The sequence below is a fragment of the Lontra canadensis genome, unplaced genomic scaffold (assembly GCF_010015895.1).
Source record: "Lontra canadensis isolate GAN:19392208 unplaced genomic scaffold, GSC_riverotter_1.0 scaffold94, whole genome shotgun sequence".
NCBI classification, from domain to species: domain Eukaryota; kingdom Metazoa; phylum Chordata; class Mammalia; order Carnivora; family Mustelidae; genus Lontra; species Lontra canadensis.
The window spans coordinates 3,643,410-3,662,841 of NW_022631088.1; the positions used below are offsets into that span (position 1 = coordinate 3,643,410).

Sequence of the window (19,432 nt, forward strand, 5' to 3'; positions counted from 1 at the left end):
AGGCCTGTCGCCTGTGAATCAGAGGTCTCGGGGCAGAAAGGGGGAGGGGGAATGGGGAAAGCCCCAGGCTGTGGGACCGCTGTGGGCTCTCCTGGCCAGAGCCGAACGTGTGTGTGTGTGCGTGTGCGCGCGCCCACTTGTGGACACACATGCATGGGCAGGAGTGTGTATGTAGCTGGGAGGGAAGGAACGTTCCTGTTTTTTTGTGTGTTTTAGAATATAGTTCATATCGTCCAGGGCACAAGGAAATGTTTTCTGTCCAAATAGATGTGTTTCTAAAAACCCACTACTGCCATGGAGCCCCGAGCTGCCAGGTTGGCCGCCATTTTGTGAAGAGGCATCAGAGGACATCATGGGGACTGAGAAGTCAGCCTTGGGCTGGTGGGGTCCGTTCCATATCTCCTTCCCTGGCCCAGCTTGATGGACTCAGATGCCCTGGAGATTAAGGCCCTACTGGGCAGATCATGAGGCTGGGAGGCTCTGAGCCAGGCCCTTGGAGGGATGAGGTCATCACACAGGATGGAGGGGACACCTGTGCTGGCCTTGGCCCCACTCGGTGATGTAACCAGGGGTTTTAGCTCACAGTGGAAACATGGGGCTCGCTTTTCAGTCAGGGCTGCCCAGAGTTTGTTCCTGGCTGACTCCAGCACAGCTTCCCCTCCTGTGCTCCCTGCTCCTGGACGCAGTCCCCCGGCATGCCCTTTGCCTCCCACCCCCACACGCTACTGCTACGGTTCCTACATCAGGCGTGCCGGCCCCATCTGTCTCCTGCTTGTTTGCTCTCTCACTCCCTTCCTCACTCCTTTACTCCCTCATCCATCAGCGTTTTATAAGTGACCACTCTGGGCCAGGCCCTGACTTAGGTGCTGGGGACACAACAGCAGGGAAGACAGAATTCCTGCGCAAGTGGGACGTGGGTCTAGAAGACATAGACAGGGACACAGGTCACCACAGGGGCATGACTCCTGCCGTGAAGGGGAGGGGCAGACACCGAACTTTACATTTTCTGAAATTCCGCCCACCCTTCACGGCCAGTTCCAGTGCCACTCACACCATAAAGCTCTTGCCGATATCCCAGCCACAGTTGTTTGGTCCCCTCTCGGCACCCAGAGAACTTAGTGTATTTGTCTATAAATATTTAATGAGCGTTGGTTCCAGACCAGGCACTATTCTAGGAACCGGGGACACAGCGGTGACTAACACAAATAAGTCACGAACCGATGTTCCCATGGGGGTTGGCGAGGGTGTCCGCCACCTAACAAAGTCCTCTGTGTGTAACGTGTCAAATGGCAGTGGGTTCTACACACTAAACACAGTGAGAGGGGCAGAGGCGTGGGGGGAGAGGCTTCTGTTTTACGCAGGGAGGGAGAGAAGGCCCCTCTGAGAAGGTAATGTGAGGACAGAAAATGAGGGAATAGGGACCCCTGGGTGGCTCAGTCTGTTAAGTGGCTGCCTTCAGCTCCGGTCATGATCCCAGGGTCCTGGGATCGAGCCCCGCATCGGGCTCCCTGCTTAACGGGGAGTCTGCTTCTCCCTCTGCCTGCTGCTCTGCCTACTTGTACTCTCTGTCAAATAAATAAATAAAATCTTTAAAAAATTTTTAAAAATAATTAAAAAAAAAAAGAAAGTGAGGGAATAAAGGTGGGTGGCTTGCACCATGTGTTAGAGGCGAGCCAGTCGGACCCTGTAGCTGGGGTTGGGGGGCGGGTAGCAGCGAGCAAGGCCCAGAGTGGGAGAGTGGTGGGAGACGAGGCAGTGGGGTGGGGGGCACCAATCAGGAGAACCTGTGCGGAATGGGAGCTCCTGGGTGTTTAGAGCAGAGCAGTGCCACGACCTGACTTGACTTGCAAAGGCTCACTCTGGCTGCTGTGTAGACGGGGGCTGAACAGAAGCAAGAGCGGGAGCAGTGAGGTCAGTGGGGGGTAATTACAGAGACTGACATGTGAGACGGGGCTGGGGACTGCTTGGTGGTGGGGAGTGGCGAGAAGAGACCAGGTTGTGGATATATTCTGAAGGGAGGGCCCATAGGATTGTCTGATGGCGCGGACGTGAGAAAAAGGAAGGAATAAAGGAATACCTCCAGATTTGGGGCCCAAATCAACTTAGAAGGATAAAGTCACCGGGTACCAAGCTATGCCGCAACTGTCCTGGAGGGGCGTGGGAGGAGCTGGGCCCGGGGGATGGTAAGTCCCAGACCTATCAGACCTCGCAGGGGTGGTGTCAGACACAAGGTCAGAATCAGGAACCAGGAGTTCAGGGGGGAGGTCTGGGCTGGACGTACAAACGTGGAAGTCACGAGCACACAGATCTTTAAAGCCCACCGGTCAGCCTCAGACCTCAGGTTATATGGAGAGAGAGCAGGAAGCAGTTCTGGGGCCCAAGCCCTGGGGCACCTCCCACTCACAGGCTCTGGTGGTGAGGGGGATGGATGAAGGAAATTAGAAAGAGTGGCCCATGATGCAGGAAGAATGCTCCAAGGAGTGAGAAGGTCCCAGGGAGTGGGCATCGACGCCAACAGATTGAACAGATGAGGGATGAGAATTGCCAGGAGACTTGGCGACGTGCGAGTCAGGAGTGACCTCCACGGACACGATTCTGGTGCTGTGTGCGCACACAAGCCTGATGGGAGGGGAGGGAGGAAGACAGAGTGCAGAGAACGTTCTTGTAAAATTCATGCAGCAGGCTTGCGTGCCAGTGGTGATGTCACAGAGGGGAACGGTTTGCTGATGCAGGCAAGAGCAGGAAAAATTGTTGGAGAGATGTCCTCGGTGAGGCAAGAGGAGATGGGGTCCAGTGAGGACAGCTTTGGAGAAGCGTGTGCGCCGCGGACCCATCCACGCGGGAAGGCAGAGCGGATGTGCCCTGACTTAGGTTTCCTACTGTACCGTGGGTTCTCCAAGAGCAGACAACCTGCCGGCCAGGCTTCTGTAGGTGTAATAACCCTTTCATGTCTCAGCACGTGCCTAATATGTATGTTGGAGGGAAGGCGAGCTAAGGGTCTTTGAATTCGGATGGACAGTGTAAATCATTTGGGAGTCGGCTTAAGGAATGAAGCAGAGTTCACTGGTAAGGCTGGGGGCTTCTTGTGGGACTGATAGGCAGGAGGTCCTCGGCGCCCAGGCAGGGAATGGAGCCAGTCTATGGAAGGATGTTGGGAGCATCTGTCTGTCTCCTATCTCGTATTCTGCCCTCAATATCCCCTTCATTCTTGCTTTTCACCGTAGGCCAGTTCTCGTGGAGGACTCGGCGGCACCCCTCTGAAGTTCTAGCTCCAGGCCCAAGGCTAGATTGCCTCCAGGTCCTGATTGCCAAAACCTAGGTCAAATAACCAGACTCCGTGAGCTGATTGGGTGTCCATTCCTGGACCCACCAGCCGTGTAGGGATGGAGGCAGGACAGGTGACTCTAACAGTTGGAAGTGATCCTTGTGGCCAGGGCTGGAAGTCCCCAGAGAGAAGGGGCCACAGCAGTGAATGAGTGGGTAGGGAAATGTGGATGGATGATGGATGACGGATGGATGGATGTTCTAGGTGTGTCAGCAAATGAGGCCAGCATTCCAGCAACCTAGGACAAAAGAAGGAGGGCTCTCGGTGTTGGGGTACTGGGGGAGACCTTTGAGGATACAGCTGTTACCACAGTTGAGAATGTAGGTCAGGACACTGAAGGAAGGGGGCTTGTTACTACCAGCCAAGGCTCTCTGGAAACATCTTGCTTCTCTGCTAGGAAGTTTCTCCTCCATATTTGCCTTCCAGCTGCTGAAGGGGAACAGTTTTCAGCCTTGACATGGGCTAGCTTCTAAGAATAAGCAGAGCCAAATGATAGCCCTTTTCTTCCTGCGAGTGGGGTAGGTAGTCTGGGGAAGCCATTCTCTCCTGTGGCATCCTGTGCTCTCCTTCCACTGTTTTGGAACTGCAACCCAGTCCCCCGTTTCCTTCTTAGGATACCCAGAGCCAGAGGTGACCTGGTACAAGGATGACATAGAGCTGGACCGCTACTGTGGTTTGCCGAAGTACGAGATCACTCACCAGGGCAACCGCCACACGCTTCACATTTACAGGTGGGGGCACCGACCTGTCCTGCTCTCTCTGCGCTCCTGGGGGCCTGTGGCCCCATTAGAGATGGGCTTGGCTGCACGCTGATGTCCAGGCGGGATCTAGGGGTGCAGGGCGGGTTTCTGCTGCTGAGTTGAACTTGCTGGCGAGCTGCCTGCCTGCCAGGGTCTGGGATCTCCAAAGGCCAGGGTGGGAGGACTTCTGACAGCCAGAGATTAAAGCCCAGCCAGAGGCGTCCCACCCCCACAGAAACATTTTCCATGAGGTCAGCTACCAAAAAAAGCTCCCGCGTCGTCCTTACTTCACAAGGGGCTGTGTGGGTCACCTGATTCTGAAGGGAGTGCTCCTGGGCCCCATGTCTAATCCCTTCTGGAACAGCATGACCTGGGTCAGCTCCCTCCCTGGCCTCCCTGTGGCCAGCCTCAGTTTCCCCAACTGCAATGGGGAGAGCTGGACGGGGTGGCGTGGGGTGCTCAGGGCAGGACTTTGGGGGGGCGGGGCAGCATGCTCAGCTCTGGGAGACACGGGCAGTGGGGGGCGGGGGGCCTCCTACCAGGCGGGAGGGGAGAATGGGCATCTCGCGCCCCTCCCTTTAGGTGTCAAGAGGAAGACGCGGCCATCTACCAGGCCTCTGCCCGGAACACCAAGGGCATCGTGTCCTGCTCGGGGGTCTTGGAGGTCGGCACCATGACGGAGTACAAGATCCACCAGCGCTGGTTCGCCAAGCTGAAGATCAAGGCTGCCGCGAAGATGCGGGAGATCGAGCAGAGCTGGAAGCCCCGGAAGGAGGTGGTGGGAGACGCCGACACTCTGCGCAAGCTCAGCCCCGACCGCTTCCAGCGGAAACGGCGGCTGAGCCGGGACGAGGCGTCCCTCCCCTCGGCCCCCGCCCGGGAGGCTGAGGACGGGACCCCAGCAGCTTGGCAGGAGGAAGAGGCGGCGCCCGCTCAGCGCCCAGCGTTGGGCCTCCTCAACAGCTTTGCTCCCGGAGAGGTGACCACCAACGGGGAGGCTGCCCCCGAGAATGGGGAGGACGGCGAGCACCCGCTGCTGACGTACATCTGCGAGGCCATGGAGCTGGCGCCTCAGCGAGCCCCCAAAGCAGAGTCTGGGGCCAAGAAGAAGAAGAAAGACGAGGAACCTAAGCAAGGTCTCCAGAAGCCGGAGTCCGAGAAGGCGGCTCGAAGCCCAAGTTCTCCTGAAGGCCGCGCCCCTAGTTCAGACAAGTCCGGGACGCAGGGCCCTGCGGACGTGGAGCAGGCCCAGACCCGGCGCGGAGGCAGGGCTGCGCGGGGCCCGGGGTGCTCTGGAGCAGAGAGCAGCAGGAAGCCCGCTCCGGCTGTGGGCGCTCAAGAGCCGGCCCGGGAGGCCCCCGGCCCAGGCCCCGTCCCAGCCCCAGACCAGCAAGTGTATTTCTCCCTAAAGGACATGTATCTGGAAAGTACCCTCGCGGGCAGGCCGAAGGGGGAAGAGGGCTCCCAGACCCCAGGCGGCAGGGCACCTGGAGAGAGGCCCCCTGGGAAGGTACCCAGTGAGGCTGGAGGTGAAAAGGGGGCTGTTGCCCCCGCCCAGCCCACCGCCTCGGCCCCCCAGACAACTAGGCCTTTCAACAGGAAGAGATTTGCCCCTCCGAAGCCCAAAGGGGAGCCCACTGCCAACAGCAAGCCGGATCGTTCCCCGAGTGGAGCTCCAGAGCCAGGGGCCCAGAGCTCAGGGAAGGCCCCACCTCAGGCCTCGGCCCCAGTGCCCACACCCCCTGCCCGGCGGAGACACGGCCCCCGGGAGAGACCCCTGCAGGGGCCAGCCGGCCACAGGACTTCGGGAGAGGTAAGTGTGGGTGTTGGGTACCTGGAGGGCCACTCTGGGAAGCTGAGCTCATGGAAACTCTTGCTCCCTCAGCTCAGCAGCCAGTGTGCAGTGCACTATTTATAGAAGGGGTGAGGTGGTGGTGGAGTGCCAGCTGGGAGCAGAGGACCACAGGCCTGGCCTTTGCCCCAGCCGATCTCCAGACGGAAGTGGAGGGAGACGATGTCCTTTAGGGAGAAAAGAGCCAGTGGAGGGCTTTCCTGGGGTTCACTGAGGCAGCAGTGTTTCATGGGGAGACTGAGGAGCAGGGGTGAGCTGTAGGGTGTGGTGGGTCTCGACCTGGATGCTTAGATTTCTACGAATATCAACTGTCCAGGAAATTCTGGTTTAATTTGGGTTTTTATCTAGGATTTCAGAGTCAGGCGTACCTATTTGCAATTCTGACTATGCTTAACTCTGGTGATTGGGGCAAGTTATAAAATCAGAATAAAAATGCTACCTACGTCGTAGGCTGTTGGGAGAGCCTGCCTGCTCAGCCGAGGGCCTGGAGCGCGTTAAGAACTAGTAAATGGCAGGAGGAGTAAGATGATTTCTACGGTGGGCGACAGGTGGGGGACCGAGGACACCTTTTTTATCTGGGAACAGGAGGGCCATCATTTCCTGGGGATCAGGTGGCCAACGGAGGGAAGGTAGGGATGGGGGAATCCACTGTTCAAAGAAGAGATGAGTGACAGCACTGAGAAGTTCAGGGAGCAGAGGGGGAGAACGGGATTGAGAAGAGTGACAGAGGGAAGTTTGTCCCCTTTGGTCAGTGCTGCATGTCTCAGGCAGAGGGCAGATCGTATTTCATTTTTATTTTTATTTTTAAAAATTTATTAGAGAGTGAGCGGGGCAGGAGCAGAGCCAGAGGGAGAAGCAGACTTCCCCCCTCCCCCATACAAAGTGGGGCTGGATCCCATGACCCTGAGATCACGACCTGAGCCAAAATCAAGAGTCAGCCAGGCCCCCCGAAAGGGGAAGGCAGACGGTGTTTCACAGGAGTTTTGGGGAGACAGTTTCACAATGGGCAGAAAAAAGGCCATATTTCTTCTGAGTGGCAGAAAGGGAACGGTTTCAAGAGGGAGGACAGACGGCAGAAGGGACAAGCTACCTGCCCTGGGACCTCGTGGGGGACAGAGCTTCACAGGCAAAGGGGGGGCTGCCCTTCCCACAGAGAGAACTTCTGGCGTTTCAAGAGTGGTGCTGAGTTAGTCTGTGGGGACAGTAGGTCCAGAGGGCCTGGGAGGGGGCGGACCTCAAGCCAGACTCTTGGAGGTTGGTGACCCAGAGCTCATGCTTGGTCTCCGGGGATGCTGGCAGCTGGTGGGCTGAGTTCCTAGTGGCCCTGATGGCGCTGCTCCGCGTGCCTGACCCAGCCCACAGGCAGGGGCCCCCAGGGAGCGCATTCGGGAAGTGACCAGGCCAGCAGCCAGGTCTGACGAAGGCGGCCTCCCTGCCCACAGCGGAGGGGACACCAGGGCCAGGCCGCCTGCCCCCTCCCAGCGGGGCCCTCCTTGCCTTTCAGAGGAGCGGCAGGCGCAGGAGAGGCGGCCCGCCCTGGTTCCATGGTCCCTGCAAGACGCATGTGCGACTTCTATTTTCTGTACTTAGAAAACTGTGACATAGATCACACAGGTGAAAAATGCATTTAACGTCTAGGCATATGCCAAACCTGCTGCTCTTTCGTGGCTGAATCCGATTGTTTTTTCATCTTCTCATCCTACCAAGTCTTTAAAAAATCTCTTGAAAGACACCCATACTTGTGGTGACAAATATGGGGGGAACCCTTAAAAATTCAATGGGATAAATAACAGCTCACCTAGAATTCTACCATCGAGAAGCATCGTGATGTATCTACCAATCTTTCTGTATATGCAGTTCTCTTATTTTTAAAATTCAGTGTGTCTTGCTCCTCTGATTCAGTCATATATCCTGCTTTCTTCCCCTCTCATTTTTTCTTTTTTTTTTAAGATTTTGTTTATTTATTTGGCAGACAGAGATCACAAGTAGGCAGGGAGGCAGGCAGAGAGAGACGGGGAAGCAGGTTCCCTGCTGAGCAGAGAGCCCGATACGGGACTCGATCCCAGAACCCTGAGATCATGACCTGACCGGAAGGCAGAGGCTTTAACCCACTGAGCCACCCAGGCGCCCCTCTTTCTCATTATTTCATGAGCATTTTCTCACAGTCCCTAAAAGTTTTCTGGAAAACGTTAATGTTTGTATGGGCTGCCGTTTACCATTGAACCACCTCCCATGGTTTAAGCATTCCTTCCCTATTCTGAGGTTAGTTGAGTATGAATCTACATTTTAAAAATAATTTTTGTTGTTTGAATTTCTCCACTTGACTTTTAAATTAACTTGATGTTGGTCTGAGTACGTAGATTCCTTAGATTCCAGCTCGATCTTCCGTTAATTGAATAGGTAATTCCCCCCAATATCATTTGTGAAATATTTAACTCTAAGGTATTCATTTGTGATTCTTTCTGTATATACTTATTTTTATACACACTAAAGCCTATTTTAGTTCCTATGTATACCTATCACAACCCATTAATCTGGCTATCGATCCTCACAGCAGAATGATCTTGTTTTAATGATTGCGGCTTTAATTTCTGGCAGAACAACCATCTTAGATGCCTTTTAAAATTTTTCTTAGCTCTTTTTTCCATTTTATTCCTCTAGGGAAACTTCAGAATCATTGTTTCAAGTTCTTTAAACTTCCAGATGCCACTGCGGTTTTCTTTTCATTTGTTTGGTTTTGTTGTTGTTGTTGTTTTTAACCTTGTACCTGTATATTTACCACTTTTAAAAAATCACATTAAAAAAAAGCGGTAAGCTGTTTTTAACAAGCTCACAAGCTTGTTAAATCTTCTCATGGAAAACTCAAGTCCACTTTGCATTTGGAATGATCTTTTGGTAAAACTTGCCAGTTATGTATTTTAAACAGCTTTATTGAGGTATATATACCATAACATTCACTTATTCCAAATGTGCAACATAATGTACACAGTTTAGAGTTATGAAGACATGACCAAAATCTAGTTTTCAGACATTTCCATCACCCTAAAAAGGTCCCTGTTCCTTTTTTGCAGTTCATCCTTGTCCCCACCCCGCAGACCCAGGCAACCACAAATGTGCTTTCTGTTTCTGTGTCATTGGGATTCTGATTGGGAATATAGTAAGTATAGGAATTAATTTGGAAAAACCCGTATCTTTAGCTTTCTCGTCTGACAGCATGGTATTCATTTCCATTATTCAAGCCTTTTTTTCATATCTCATTTTAGTTCTCTTATTTTCTTCATATGGGCCAGCATGTCACTTGTCAGGGTCAGGTACTGGAAGGATCCCTGCCTCTGGGATAAGATGCCACTGTTCCCCTACTCTGTCTCGATTTCCTTTCCCGGATATAGGGGATATCTCCAGCAGTTCAAATTAGGCTTCCATATTGGGTATGGATGGGAGCAGATGTTGGGACTGAGACCTCTTGGATTGTGAAGTATGTCCAGACACTCCCCCTCTCCCTGCCTAGAACCCAGTGATGCTGTGCAGAGGGCTCTTTATCCGGGCAAAAGCAATCTTCCCTGAAGGTACTTAGTGAATGGGAACTGGCCTTCAGGTACCTCAAAAGTTGCTTTTTAGTGCCCTAGTCTGAGACCTTCTCTGAGACTGGCTTAGATATCTGGAGCTGAGGTACAGGAGTATGGGGACATGGTAGAGTGTGCCATCTGCCCAGATCCTTGGAGGGGATGTGTACGCATGGCAGAGCTCTGCTGAATGCCTTGAGACCTCAGAGTGTGTCTTCTTGGGAAACCCTGGAAGTCTTTTTTTTTTTTTTTTTAAGATTTTATTTATTTGATAGAGAGAGAACACAAGCAAGGAGAGTGGCAGAGTGAGAGAGAGAAGCAGACTCCCTGCTGAGCAGGGAGCCCTATGTGGGGTTCAATCCCAGGACCCCAAGATCATGACCTGAGCCAAAAGGAGACGCTTAACCAAATGAGCCACCCAGGTACCCCCCGCCTTTTTTGTTGTTTAGGGTTTTTTTTTTTTTTTTTTTTTTTTGTGAGCAGCAAAGCAAAGTTTATTGAGTGATAGTACAGAGCACCCCAAGAGGGAGGGGACCTGAGAGGCTGTCCAGGAAACCCTGAGTCTTGAGGATAATTATCCCAAGATTTGGAAACCCTACTCCCATAATAAAGGATCTTTGGTTTTCAGAGAATACATGAATACAAGTATTTTTGGAGAGCTGTTGAAGGGAGGGGTGGTTGAGGAGAGACATGGTCCTTAAGGAATTACCTAGTGACTCTAGGGGATTAGACTTAAACCAAACCATAAGTACAAAGAGGGTGTGGTGAATGGTTATTGTAGTAGATTTCTAGGGAAGGAGAGTGGGGTGGTCTGCAGTTGCTAGGGAAGGCATTTGGGAAGTGGCCAGACTGGCTGGCAACATGTATAGGACTCATTACTGAGAATACCATAGTAGAAAAACATCAAAGAGAAATTGTTGTTGTTTTTTAAATATAGAAGGATGCCCATAATATCCCCAGGTTGAAAGAGCTTAGATAGGTGGAAGAGAGAAAGGAAGGCATTCTGGGAAGGACATGGATCATGAAGCAAAGGTCAGGTGGTGGGCTAGTGAGGAATGCAAACCTGCCTGTCCTAGTCTTGATGCCCAGATGCTTTTGAAGCTGCTCAGTACTTTTTCTTCTCTTCTGTGTCTTGTGTGCTGCTTTGATTTGTTAGCCTGAAGTGTAACATCATTCAGGCTTGGGGGTGAGGCAGAAATGGGGGAGAACTAACATTTATTGAATATCAGCTTCTAGTAATGCTAGGTTAGATAGTTCAGACCAACTCCCTATTGAGGACAACTAGTAAAAGGCAAAATGAAGAGTTATCAGCCCAGGATATGGACGGAGTTGGAAGTCCAGAATGGTGAGCCCAGTGTTTGGCATATCTTTTATCTTGTGGCTGTTTGCTACTCCAGAAGAGCAGAATGAGAGACTCAGCAGTGTTTTAGACAGCCTCCTGGGACTGGGGATACAAAGATTAGAGCCTGTGGTCTCAAGAGTAGTAGCCCTGGTAAACCCCCCTGGTCTTTGAGTTGGGACCCCGAAGGAGTAGTGAGCCAGAGGTAAATTACCCACATAGGGGATTGAGGCTAATCTCTGAGTTGCCCAAGTGACAAGAAATATCTCAGTCCCTGAAAGTAGGTTAATGTGATTCAAGATAGCAGGTGCCCCGAGCACCCGGAAGAAGCAAAAATCATCTGGAGGGTGATAGCATCACTTTAAGCCTTAAATTGTTTTTAAAAAGTGTTTCAAATATAATATTTAGTATTATAAGTGAAGATAAGCAGCACTCCAAGAGAAGAAAACATGAAAAAAAAAAGTAGCAAAAACAGCAGACAGTGTAAATGTGTCCACAGGGTGTTCCAACTTTTGGAATTATTAGACATGAACTATAAAACTAAAACTCTATTTCCTATACTCAAAAAGGTAAAAAAGACAAGATTGAAAATTTCAGAGAACTAGAAGCTATAAAAAGTGGGATAAACTTAAAAATCAACCAACTGGAAATCCAGAACTGAAAAATACAATAATCAGTATGAGGCTAGTTGTTATAACATTTCCAGTTCTGGGTCAGATGGGGCAAACACTCACCCTATATTTCCCATTGAATGCAGCTAAAAAAACTTGGGCAAAATGCTTGGTGCAGCTATTTAATGACTTTGGTAAACAGCAGTAGGCAGATTGGGGAAGACTGGACTTCAAAGTACCCTAGAACTAGCAGTGTTTACCTGTTTGGTTTTTTGCCTTTTAAATCTAGTATTCTCTGTCCTGGTCTGAATTCAATCAGAAATTCAGAAGTAAGGATTAGCTTTACTTTAGGAGAAGCTCTCTACTGTACATCAAGCTTGTGGAATAGGAAAGGAATCTCCTGATAGTGACAGTAATGGCAGAAGAGGCCACAGGTGTCAAACTTTGAGGGAGGGAATCTTTCTCTCTGTTCAGAGAAGCTGTGGTCTCCAAGACAGTAGGATGAATCCCTGTTGCTTTTTTTTCTCTCTCTCTCTCTTTTGGGTCTCTTTCTTAGCCTAGGACACAGGTTCATGTGTGAAAGTATATGATGAATAAATGAAGCCTCATCTATCTGTCCAGAGGCTGAAAAAAGGGAGCCCTATGGACCCAGAAAGTACAGGAGAGATCTTGGAGAAGGAACATTTGAGAAAGTGACTTCATAAGCTGTTTATAAATTCCTGGGCTTGTCCCCAAGCTATTTATGCATGCATGGATCTGGTTCTGCACACTGTATCAAAAACTTTGAGAATGGAACTAAAAGACCGTCATCCAGGTCCCGGACTGGTCCCCAGTGGCATACACACTGGTTGGTCTGAATAGTACTGCGAAGGCATTGAAAAACAGAACTCACACTGAAACTACAATCTCAACAGGCTGAATGAAACTTGCAGCCTGAACACAACCAAGTAGATTGTCTGCTAAGACACAAACATTAACATTATCCATAGGATTTATATAAGAACCAGGGTCTCATGATATTCAAAATGTCTAGGATACAATAAAAGTAACTTGGCATATGGAAAATCAGGAAGTCTCAACTTGCATGGGAAAAGACAAAGAATACCAGTGTCAAGATGGCAGAGATATTGGAATTATCTCAGTTAGTGTCCACAACTATAAGAACATGACAAAATGTAAGGGTAAACATTCTGGAAATAATTGGAAACATAGAACATCTCTGCAAAGAAATACGAGATATAAAGAACCAAATTTTAATTTTAGAACTGAAAAATACAATAATTGAAATAAAGATGCTTTCTCACTGGGCACAATATCAGAATGAAGGTGGAAGGAAAATGTCAGTGAACTTGAAGATAGGTCGATAGATATTATTCAACTTGAATAACAGAGAAGGAAAATAAAAAGATAAGAAAGAGAAATAAACAGACCTTCAGGGACCTGTGGTACCATATCAAAACATCTAATGTTTGTGTTATTGGAGACCCAGGAGACAAGGGTGTGGTACAGAAAAAATACCTGAATAAATAATGGCTGAACACTAGCCAAATTTGGCAAAAGACACAAACCTACACACAAGAAGTTCAGCAAATCCCAAATAAGATATGCCTACAGAATTCCATGCCAAGAAGCAATAAGCAAATTGCTGAGAACTAAAGACAACACAAAAGTCTTGAAAGTAGTCAGTGAAAAACAACACATTATAGGGGAAAAATGATTCAAATGACTGCAGATTTCTCATCGAAAACAATGGATGTCAAAAGGAAGTGGAATAATATACCTGCTAAAAGGAAGTGTCTTTCTATCTGTAAATCTACATTCAGCAAAAAATGTCTTTCAGTATTGAAGGTGAAATAAAGGCATTACCTGATAAAACTAAGATAATAAATCACTGGCAGACCTGTTCTGAAAGATTGGTAAAGTACGTTTTACCTATAGAAGGGAAATGATACTGGAATGGAACCTGTATCACCAGAAATGAAGGAAGAACTACAGAAATGGTAAATATTGGGGTAAACATGCAGCATAAAAGGGAGAGGACAAAGGGATCTATATGGTGATAAAATGACTACATTTCACTTGAAGAGTTAAATATTGATTCCAAATAGACTGTGGGAAGTTAAGCATATATATTGTAACCCTTAGAGCAAAAATTAAAATACTATACAAAGAAATATAGTAAAAATCACAACATATAAATTGAAGGGGAATACTAAAAATGTTCAAATAATCTAAAAGAAGACACGATAGGGGAAACGGAGGACAGAAAAAACAGAGGAAAGAAATGGAAAACAAATAATAAAATAATCGACCTAAATGCAAACATATAATTATATTAAATGTAAGTGGTCTAAACACACAAATAAGAGAGATTATGAGAATGGATCAAATAACATTCTCAAAGCTGTGCTTTTTACAAGAAATTGACCTCGACTATAATATTATAGGTAGGCAAAAAATAAAATGATAGAAAATATACACTATGCAAACACTAATCTGTTGAGAACTGGAGTGACCCTGTTAATTTCAGACAACGTAGACTCCAGGGCAAAATTGTGAATTATATAATGAGAAAAGGATCTGCTCAAGAAAACATAATAAAAAAATGTGTTTGCCTCTAACAACAGAGCTTCAAAATATATGAACAGGAAGGAGAAAGAGAAAGATCAGTCATTATAACTGGAGACTTTAACGTTCTCTCAGTAATGTCTTGAGCTAATAAACTGAAAATCAGTACGAATAAGAATATAAAAGAGCAACATTATCAACTGACTAGGTCTAACACATGCATAGGATACTCCATGTAACAACAGAATACTTGTTCTTCTCAGGTGCGTGTAAAACAGTCACCAAAATAGATCACATCCTGGGTCATAAACAAACCTTAACAAATATAAAATAATTGCAATAATACAAAGTATGTTTTCTGTGCAAAATGGACTTAAGCAACAGATCAATGACAGAAAAAGATAACAGGAAACTCAAAATGCTTTAAACATTTATGACGCACTCATGAGTCAAAGATGAAGGTCTTAAGGGCAAATGGAAAATATTTTTAACTGAATGAAAATGAAGATACAACACACGAAAAGTTTGGATAAATCAGTATTTTGAGGAAAATAAGTATTTTGAGGAAAATTTATAACATTAAAATATTTATATTAGAAAAGAAGAAAGGTCTAAGTAATCTAAGCTCCCATGTTGAGAAAGTGGAAAAGGAAGAGCTAAATAAACCCAAAACAAAGAGAAGGAAGGAAATAGTAAAAGAGCACCGGGCGTTATACGCAACTAATGAATCATTGAACACTACATCAAAAAATTATGATGTTCTGTATGTTGGTTAACTGAACGTAATAAAAAAAAGAGCAGAAAACAATGACATTGGAAACAGAAAACTATGGAGAAAACAAACTGAAACCTGGTTATTTGGAAAAAATCAGTAATATTGATAAACCTCTAGCAAGATTCACAAAGGAAAAAAATGAGAGAAGACACAAATGACCAGCATTAAGGTAAAAGAAGGGCATGATCATAGTGATCATTTCACACGATAGGCATCTCAAAACATCAGGTTGTACACCTGATGTTAAATTATACAGTCTTTGTCAATTATACCTCAATAAACTTTTAGGGGCACCAGGGTGGCTCAGGCAGTTGGATGTCTGATTCTTGGTCTTGGCTCAGGTCGTGATCTCATGGGTCGTGGGATTGAGCCCTGTGTCTGGCTCCGCACTCAGTGGGGAGTCTGATTGAAGAGTCCCTCCCTCTGCCCCTCCCCACCACTCATGCTCTCTCTCTCCCTCTCTCTCTTTCAATCCCTCTAAAATAAATAAATCCTTAGAAAAAAGATTTTTTTTGAAAAGGAATGAAGGGTAATTTCTCTAGTGATCTTGCAAGTACTAAAAGGATAATCAAGGCCCATCATGAAAAACTGTGCATGTAGTTCAACAACTTAGATGAACTAGACCAACTCTTTAAAAACTACAAGCTATGAAACTCTTGCAAACAATGAGATAACTTGAATAATCCTATAATTGTTACAGAAATAAAATTTGTAGCTAAAAATCATCCAAATAGGAAGTCTTTTGGACCAGATAGTTTTTCTGGCAAATCTACTGAGGATTTAAAGATGTTAAAGCCTCAGTATCAGCCCTGGGTCTAGGTTTCAGAGGAAGGAGATTCCAGGTCCTAGACATTGCCCTCACCATTCCTGTTAAGCTCCTGGTTTTGTCCCTGCTTCCTCAAACCAGCCCTCTGGGACCATGTCCCACTTTGAGGGTTAGAAGCCATTGTATTGTCAATTAGTAGTTGATTCCAAAATCTCCTATGTGCTTGAGCCCGTGCTAGGTGCAGAGGTGAAGCAGACTGCATCCCTAATCTCTGAGAATTTATGAGGAAGACAGTAGGTCCGGATGGATAATTAAACCTACTGTTCTTCCTTGTAGTGACAAAGCTCATACAGAACTAGCTGGGTTCACCCCTGCTCACACCATGGTTATTTTAAAGAATACATGGCAGTCCTTCTCATCGCTCCACACGGTTCCAGATGTGGACACACACACACACACACACACACACACCCCACAGTGTTTAAAGAGGTCATCCTTTGCAGAAGTGTACAGAAATTACTCAACTGAACCTTTACCATAGAGTTACCCAGCATCCCCTCTAATCCAGGGTCTGTGCTGGGTCCATCTCTTTGGAAGGGAAGAGTTTATACATTAACAGGTGCCACCTGGATGAAACACTACCACACAGAATGAGGGAATCCCGATACAATTAGGTACATTTGCTGTGGGTACATAGCGTAGGGAGCCTCTAATGATTTTGGGGGAGTGCGTGGCTCAGAAGTCTTCCAAGAAGAGGGTCTTCAAGGATGAGGAGTCTTTCAGGTGGGCAAGGAGAAGGCTGAGACTGTCCAGCAGAGAGAAAACACACCAAGTAGTAATAAAATAGCACAGTGGTCACTACGGTAACTTAGTGGTGTTGGGCAGAGGGACCCAAGAGATGAAACTGGAAGAGAGATCTGGGACGCTTGCGGAAGGATGGGCTTCGTTAATCACATGAGGTGTAATTGATTTATTTTCACTTTAAATTGAACATTATTGGATATGTGTCCATGTGCACATGGTATAAAATTTAAAAAGTAGAACAGGTATATGGAGAATATTGTCGTCCTCAGCTGGACCACCCGCTCCCCCACCCAGTTTCTCTTCCTGAAGTCAGTCACCAGAACAAGTTTCCTGAGCATACCTCCAGAACTGTTTTCCCTGCATTTAAAAATATGTATCTGTACATTTGCCACACAAAGGTTGCATATTGTACTTTCTGTCCACACCTTGCCTTTCTACTTGGATATTTATTTTAGTTATTTGGAATATGGATGTACTGTAATTCACTGGGCTGGTGCTGTTGACAGAATTTAGGTCATTGCTAGTTTTGCCGTTATAAACTGTGCTTCAGTGAACATCTTTGTCCGTAAGTCCATTTACGCTTGGAAATACATCTATAGGACAAATTCTTCGTAACGGAACTGTTGGGTCCAAGAGCATAAGCGTTTTTAGTTTTATTCAATGATGCTAAGTGGCTGTCCGTGGAGGTGGTGCTGACAGCCTCTTTCCCCAGACCCTGGCCAGCAGTGTTCTTAAACTTTTTGCTCCTTTAAGCTCGGGCTTTTAGGCTTTATCCTGTGAGTGATGATGAGCCCTGGAGAGGTTTTTAAGCAGGACAGTGTCACAATCTGATCTGTATTTTGGCAAGATCACTTGGGTTGCAGTGAGGGTAAGTATTGCGCAGAGGCAAAACACTAGAGTTGTGATTGCCAGCTGGGAGACTTGAAAGGGGTCCAGGCGAGACGGAATTGTTGGCAGCATGGTTTTGGCGGTTGGCAGGGGAGACAGAGAAGGGAATGGGTATTGAGACCCTGAGGAAGTAGGTTTGATAGGACTCAGGGACTGATCAGGCTTGGGGATGGGGGAGAGAAGAGAGCTTTAATCAAAGGCTGTAGGGGCACCTGGTTGACTCAGTTAGTAGAGTGTGTGACTCTTGATCTCAGGGTTGTGAGTTTGAGCCCCATGTTGGGCATAGAGATGACTTAAAAATAAAATCTTGAAAAAAAAATCAAAGAAACTCTGTTCCCTTGAGATTTATGCAAAGTCAGCATTTTCTTTGTAAATTTATGGATTTTATGCCTGTGTTAATGCTTCCTAATCCTAGAATACCAGGAGTTAACAGAAGGTTCTAATGTATTATTATCCGCTGTCTGTTGGCTCCAAGGGGTTTTTGTCTATTAGTCTCTTACTGGTTGTTGGAGAAGTTAGAGCAGCATTTTTACGAACATTCTTTGGCCACTCAGATTTATTTGATGGCTTCTGAAAATCACCACACTCTTATTTTTCCCATATTTGAATGAATGGTATCATTCATTCAAAATCCCATATTCAATAACTTTAAATTCTATACTTAATTCAAATGTAGTTTAATTATATATATTTTAAAGTCTTTCTTTATGTGATCCTTTGGTTTTGTGTGTGGTTCTTCTGATAACTAGAGATATTTGTATGTGGTAATATATAATATATATTTTATATTTTATATGCTACCATTAGGTATTTCCTCTGTTCAGGGTCTTAATTTTTCATGACAGCTATGATCATGTCATTTTTTCCCTGTCATTTTCCATCTCATACTAGCCCCACATCTTCTATCTAGGCGATTATCTCTGTATAGTTAGATATCCTGTATTTCTGTTACCTGGTTTTTCCAGCTTTGGCTAAATCTTTGGTTCCTGGCTTGTATAGGTGATAGACTCCACTTGTCACCTTCTTACTCCTTCCACTTTTTGTACAAGTTGTATCATTTCTGCCTGCTCAGGGCGTAGAACGCTGACATTTTCCTCTGCCACTCTAAACCCCTTTGAGTGTGGTCTTGATTATATAATTAATACATATTTAATGCTCAGCAAGAATTTTGCTGTGGTTCCCCTAATCATCTTTCGGCTGACCGGAGTATGTTCTCTGGTAGTGTGCTCAAGCGGGCTCATGGGAATGATATTCCCGAAGTCCTCGTATGTTCAAAGACAACCTTCCTATGCTTGGAGATTTTCAGGAAGTTCCTTCAGAAGCGTGTTTTTTTGCGGGTGTTTTCTGAGATGGGCTGCCGCTGGGCCGTTCCTCTCTCCTCTGCCTGTGTCCGCTGGACGTCAGCCTTGGGCGTCTTCTGGGTGATTCCCACCCAGCTCTCCGCGGCCCCACAGCTCTCGTTGGAGGGGGGGCTCTGGGTGCTCATCACACCGGGAGGAGTCCTGTGCCCACAGTAACTGCGCTTGGCGGCCACTCTCTGAGCCCCGCAGAGCCCTTCACTCTCCGCCTGCCCCAGTGCTCTCATGGTTTCTTCTCTCCCCGCGGCTTTCGTTCAGAGCGGCCTCCAGCGACTCCGCTACCTCCCTGCGGCAGCCCCTGCTCGGTTTTTCTTTTCTTTTACTTTTTTTGGGTTTTTTTTTTTGAGACTATAAGTTTTATATGCCTCCAGTTTCACTCATGATGAAGTTTAATATTTTTTTCTTGTTTCTATTGTTGCTTTTGATTATATTGGGGAGGAAAAGAGGCAACTTGTCTCTTGTGCCACTATGTTTAGACCAGAAGTCCTTTAATTACGTTGGACGGGATGGCATTCTCCCGTATTCTCTCCAGCTTGAAGTGAGACACAGCCGGCTTCTGGGCTGACTTCTACCACTTCCTGTCTGACGGTGGACAATCACCTTTCTCTTTTGGCCATGGGTGTGTTCCTACCTATTAGGTTAACGTTTTTTAAAGAAATGTTTTTAAAGATTTTTATTTTTCCATAATCTCTACACCCAGTGTGGGGTCTGAACTCACGACCCCGAGTTCAAGAGTTGTGCGCTCTACCGTCTGAGTGACAATGGAGAGAGCGCTCACAACTATTTCACACCGTGAGGAGTAAGTGAGGTCATGCATGTGTAACAAATAGGGGCCTAGGATAG

The 19,432-nt window shown here is 47.0% G+C and overlaps 1 protein-coding gene across 1 annotated transcript in view; it reads left to right on the plus strand.

The window, feature by feature from the left end:
- Positions 1 to 19,432, plus strand: part of ALPK3 (alpha kinase 3) — a 45,404-nt gene that overhangs the window by 13,714 nt on the left and 12,258 nt on the right. The window contains exons 4-5 of the mRNA XM_032836814.1: positions 3,939 to 4,056; positions 4,648 to 5,878. Coding sequence (XP_032692705.1) covers positions 3,939 to 4,056; positions 4,648 to 5,878 — 1,349 coding nt within the window. The remainder of the gene's footprint in view (positions 1 to 3,938; positions 4,057 to 4,647; positions 5,879 to 19,432) is intronic.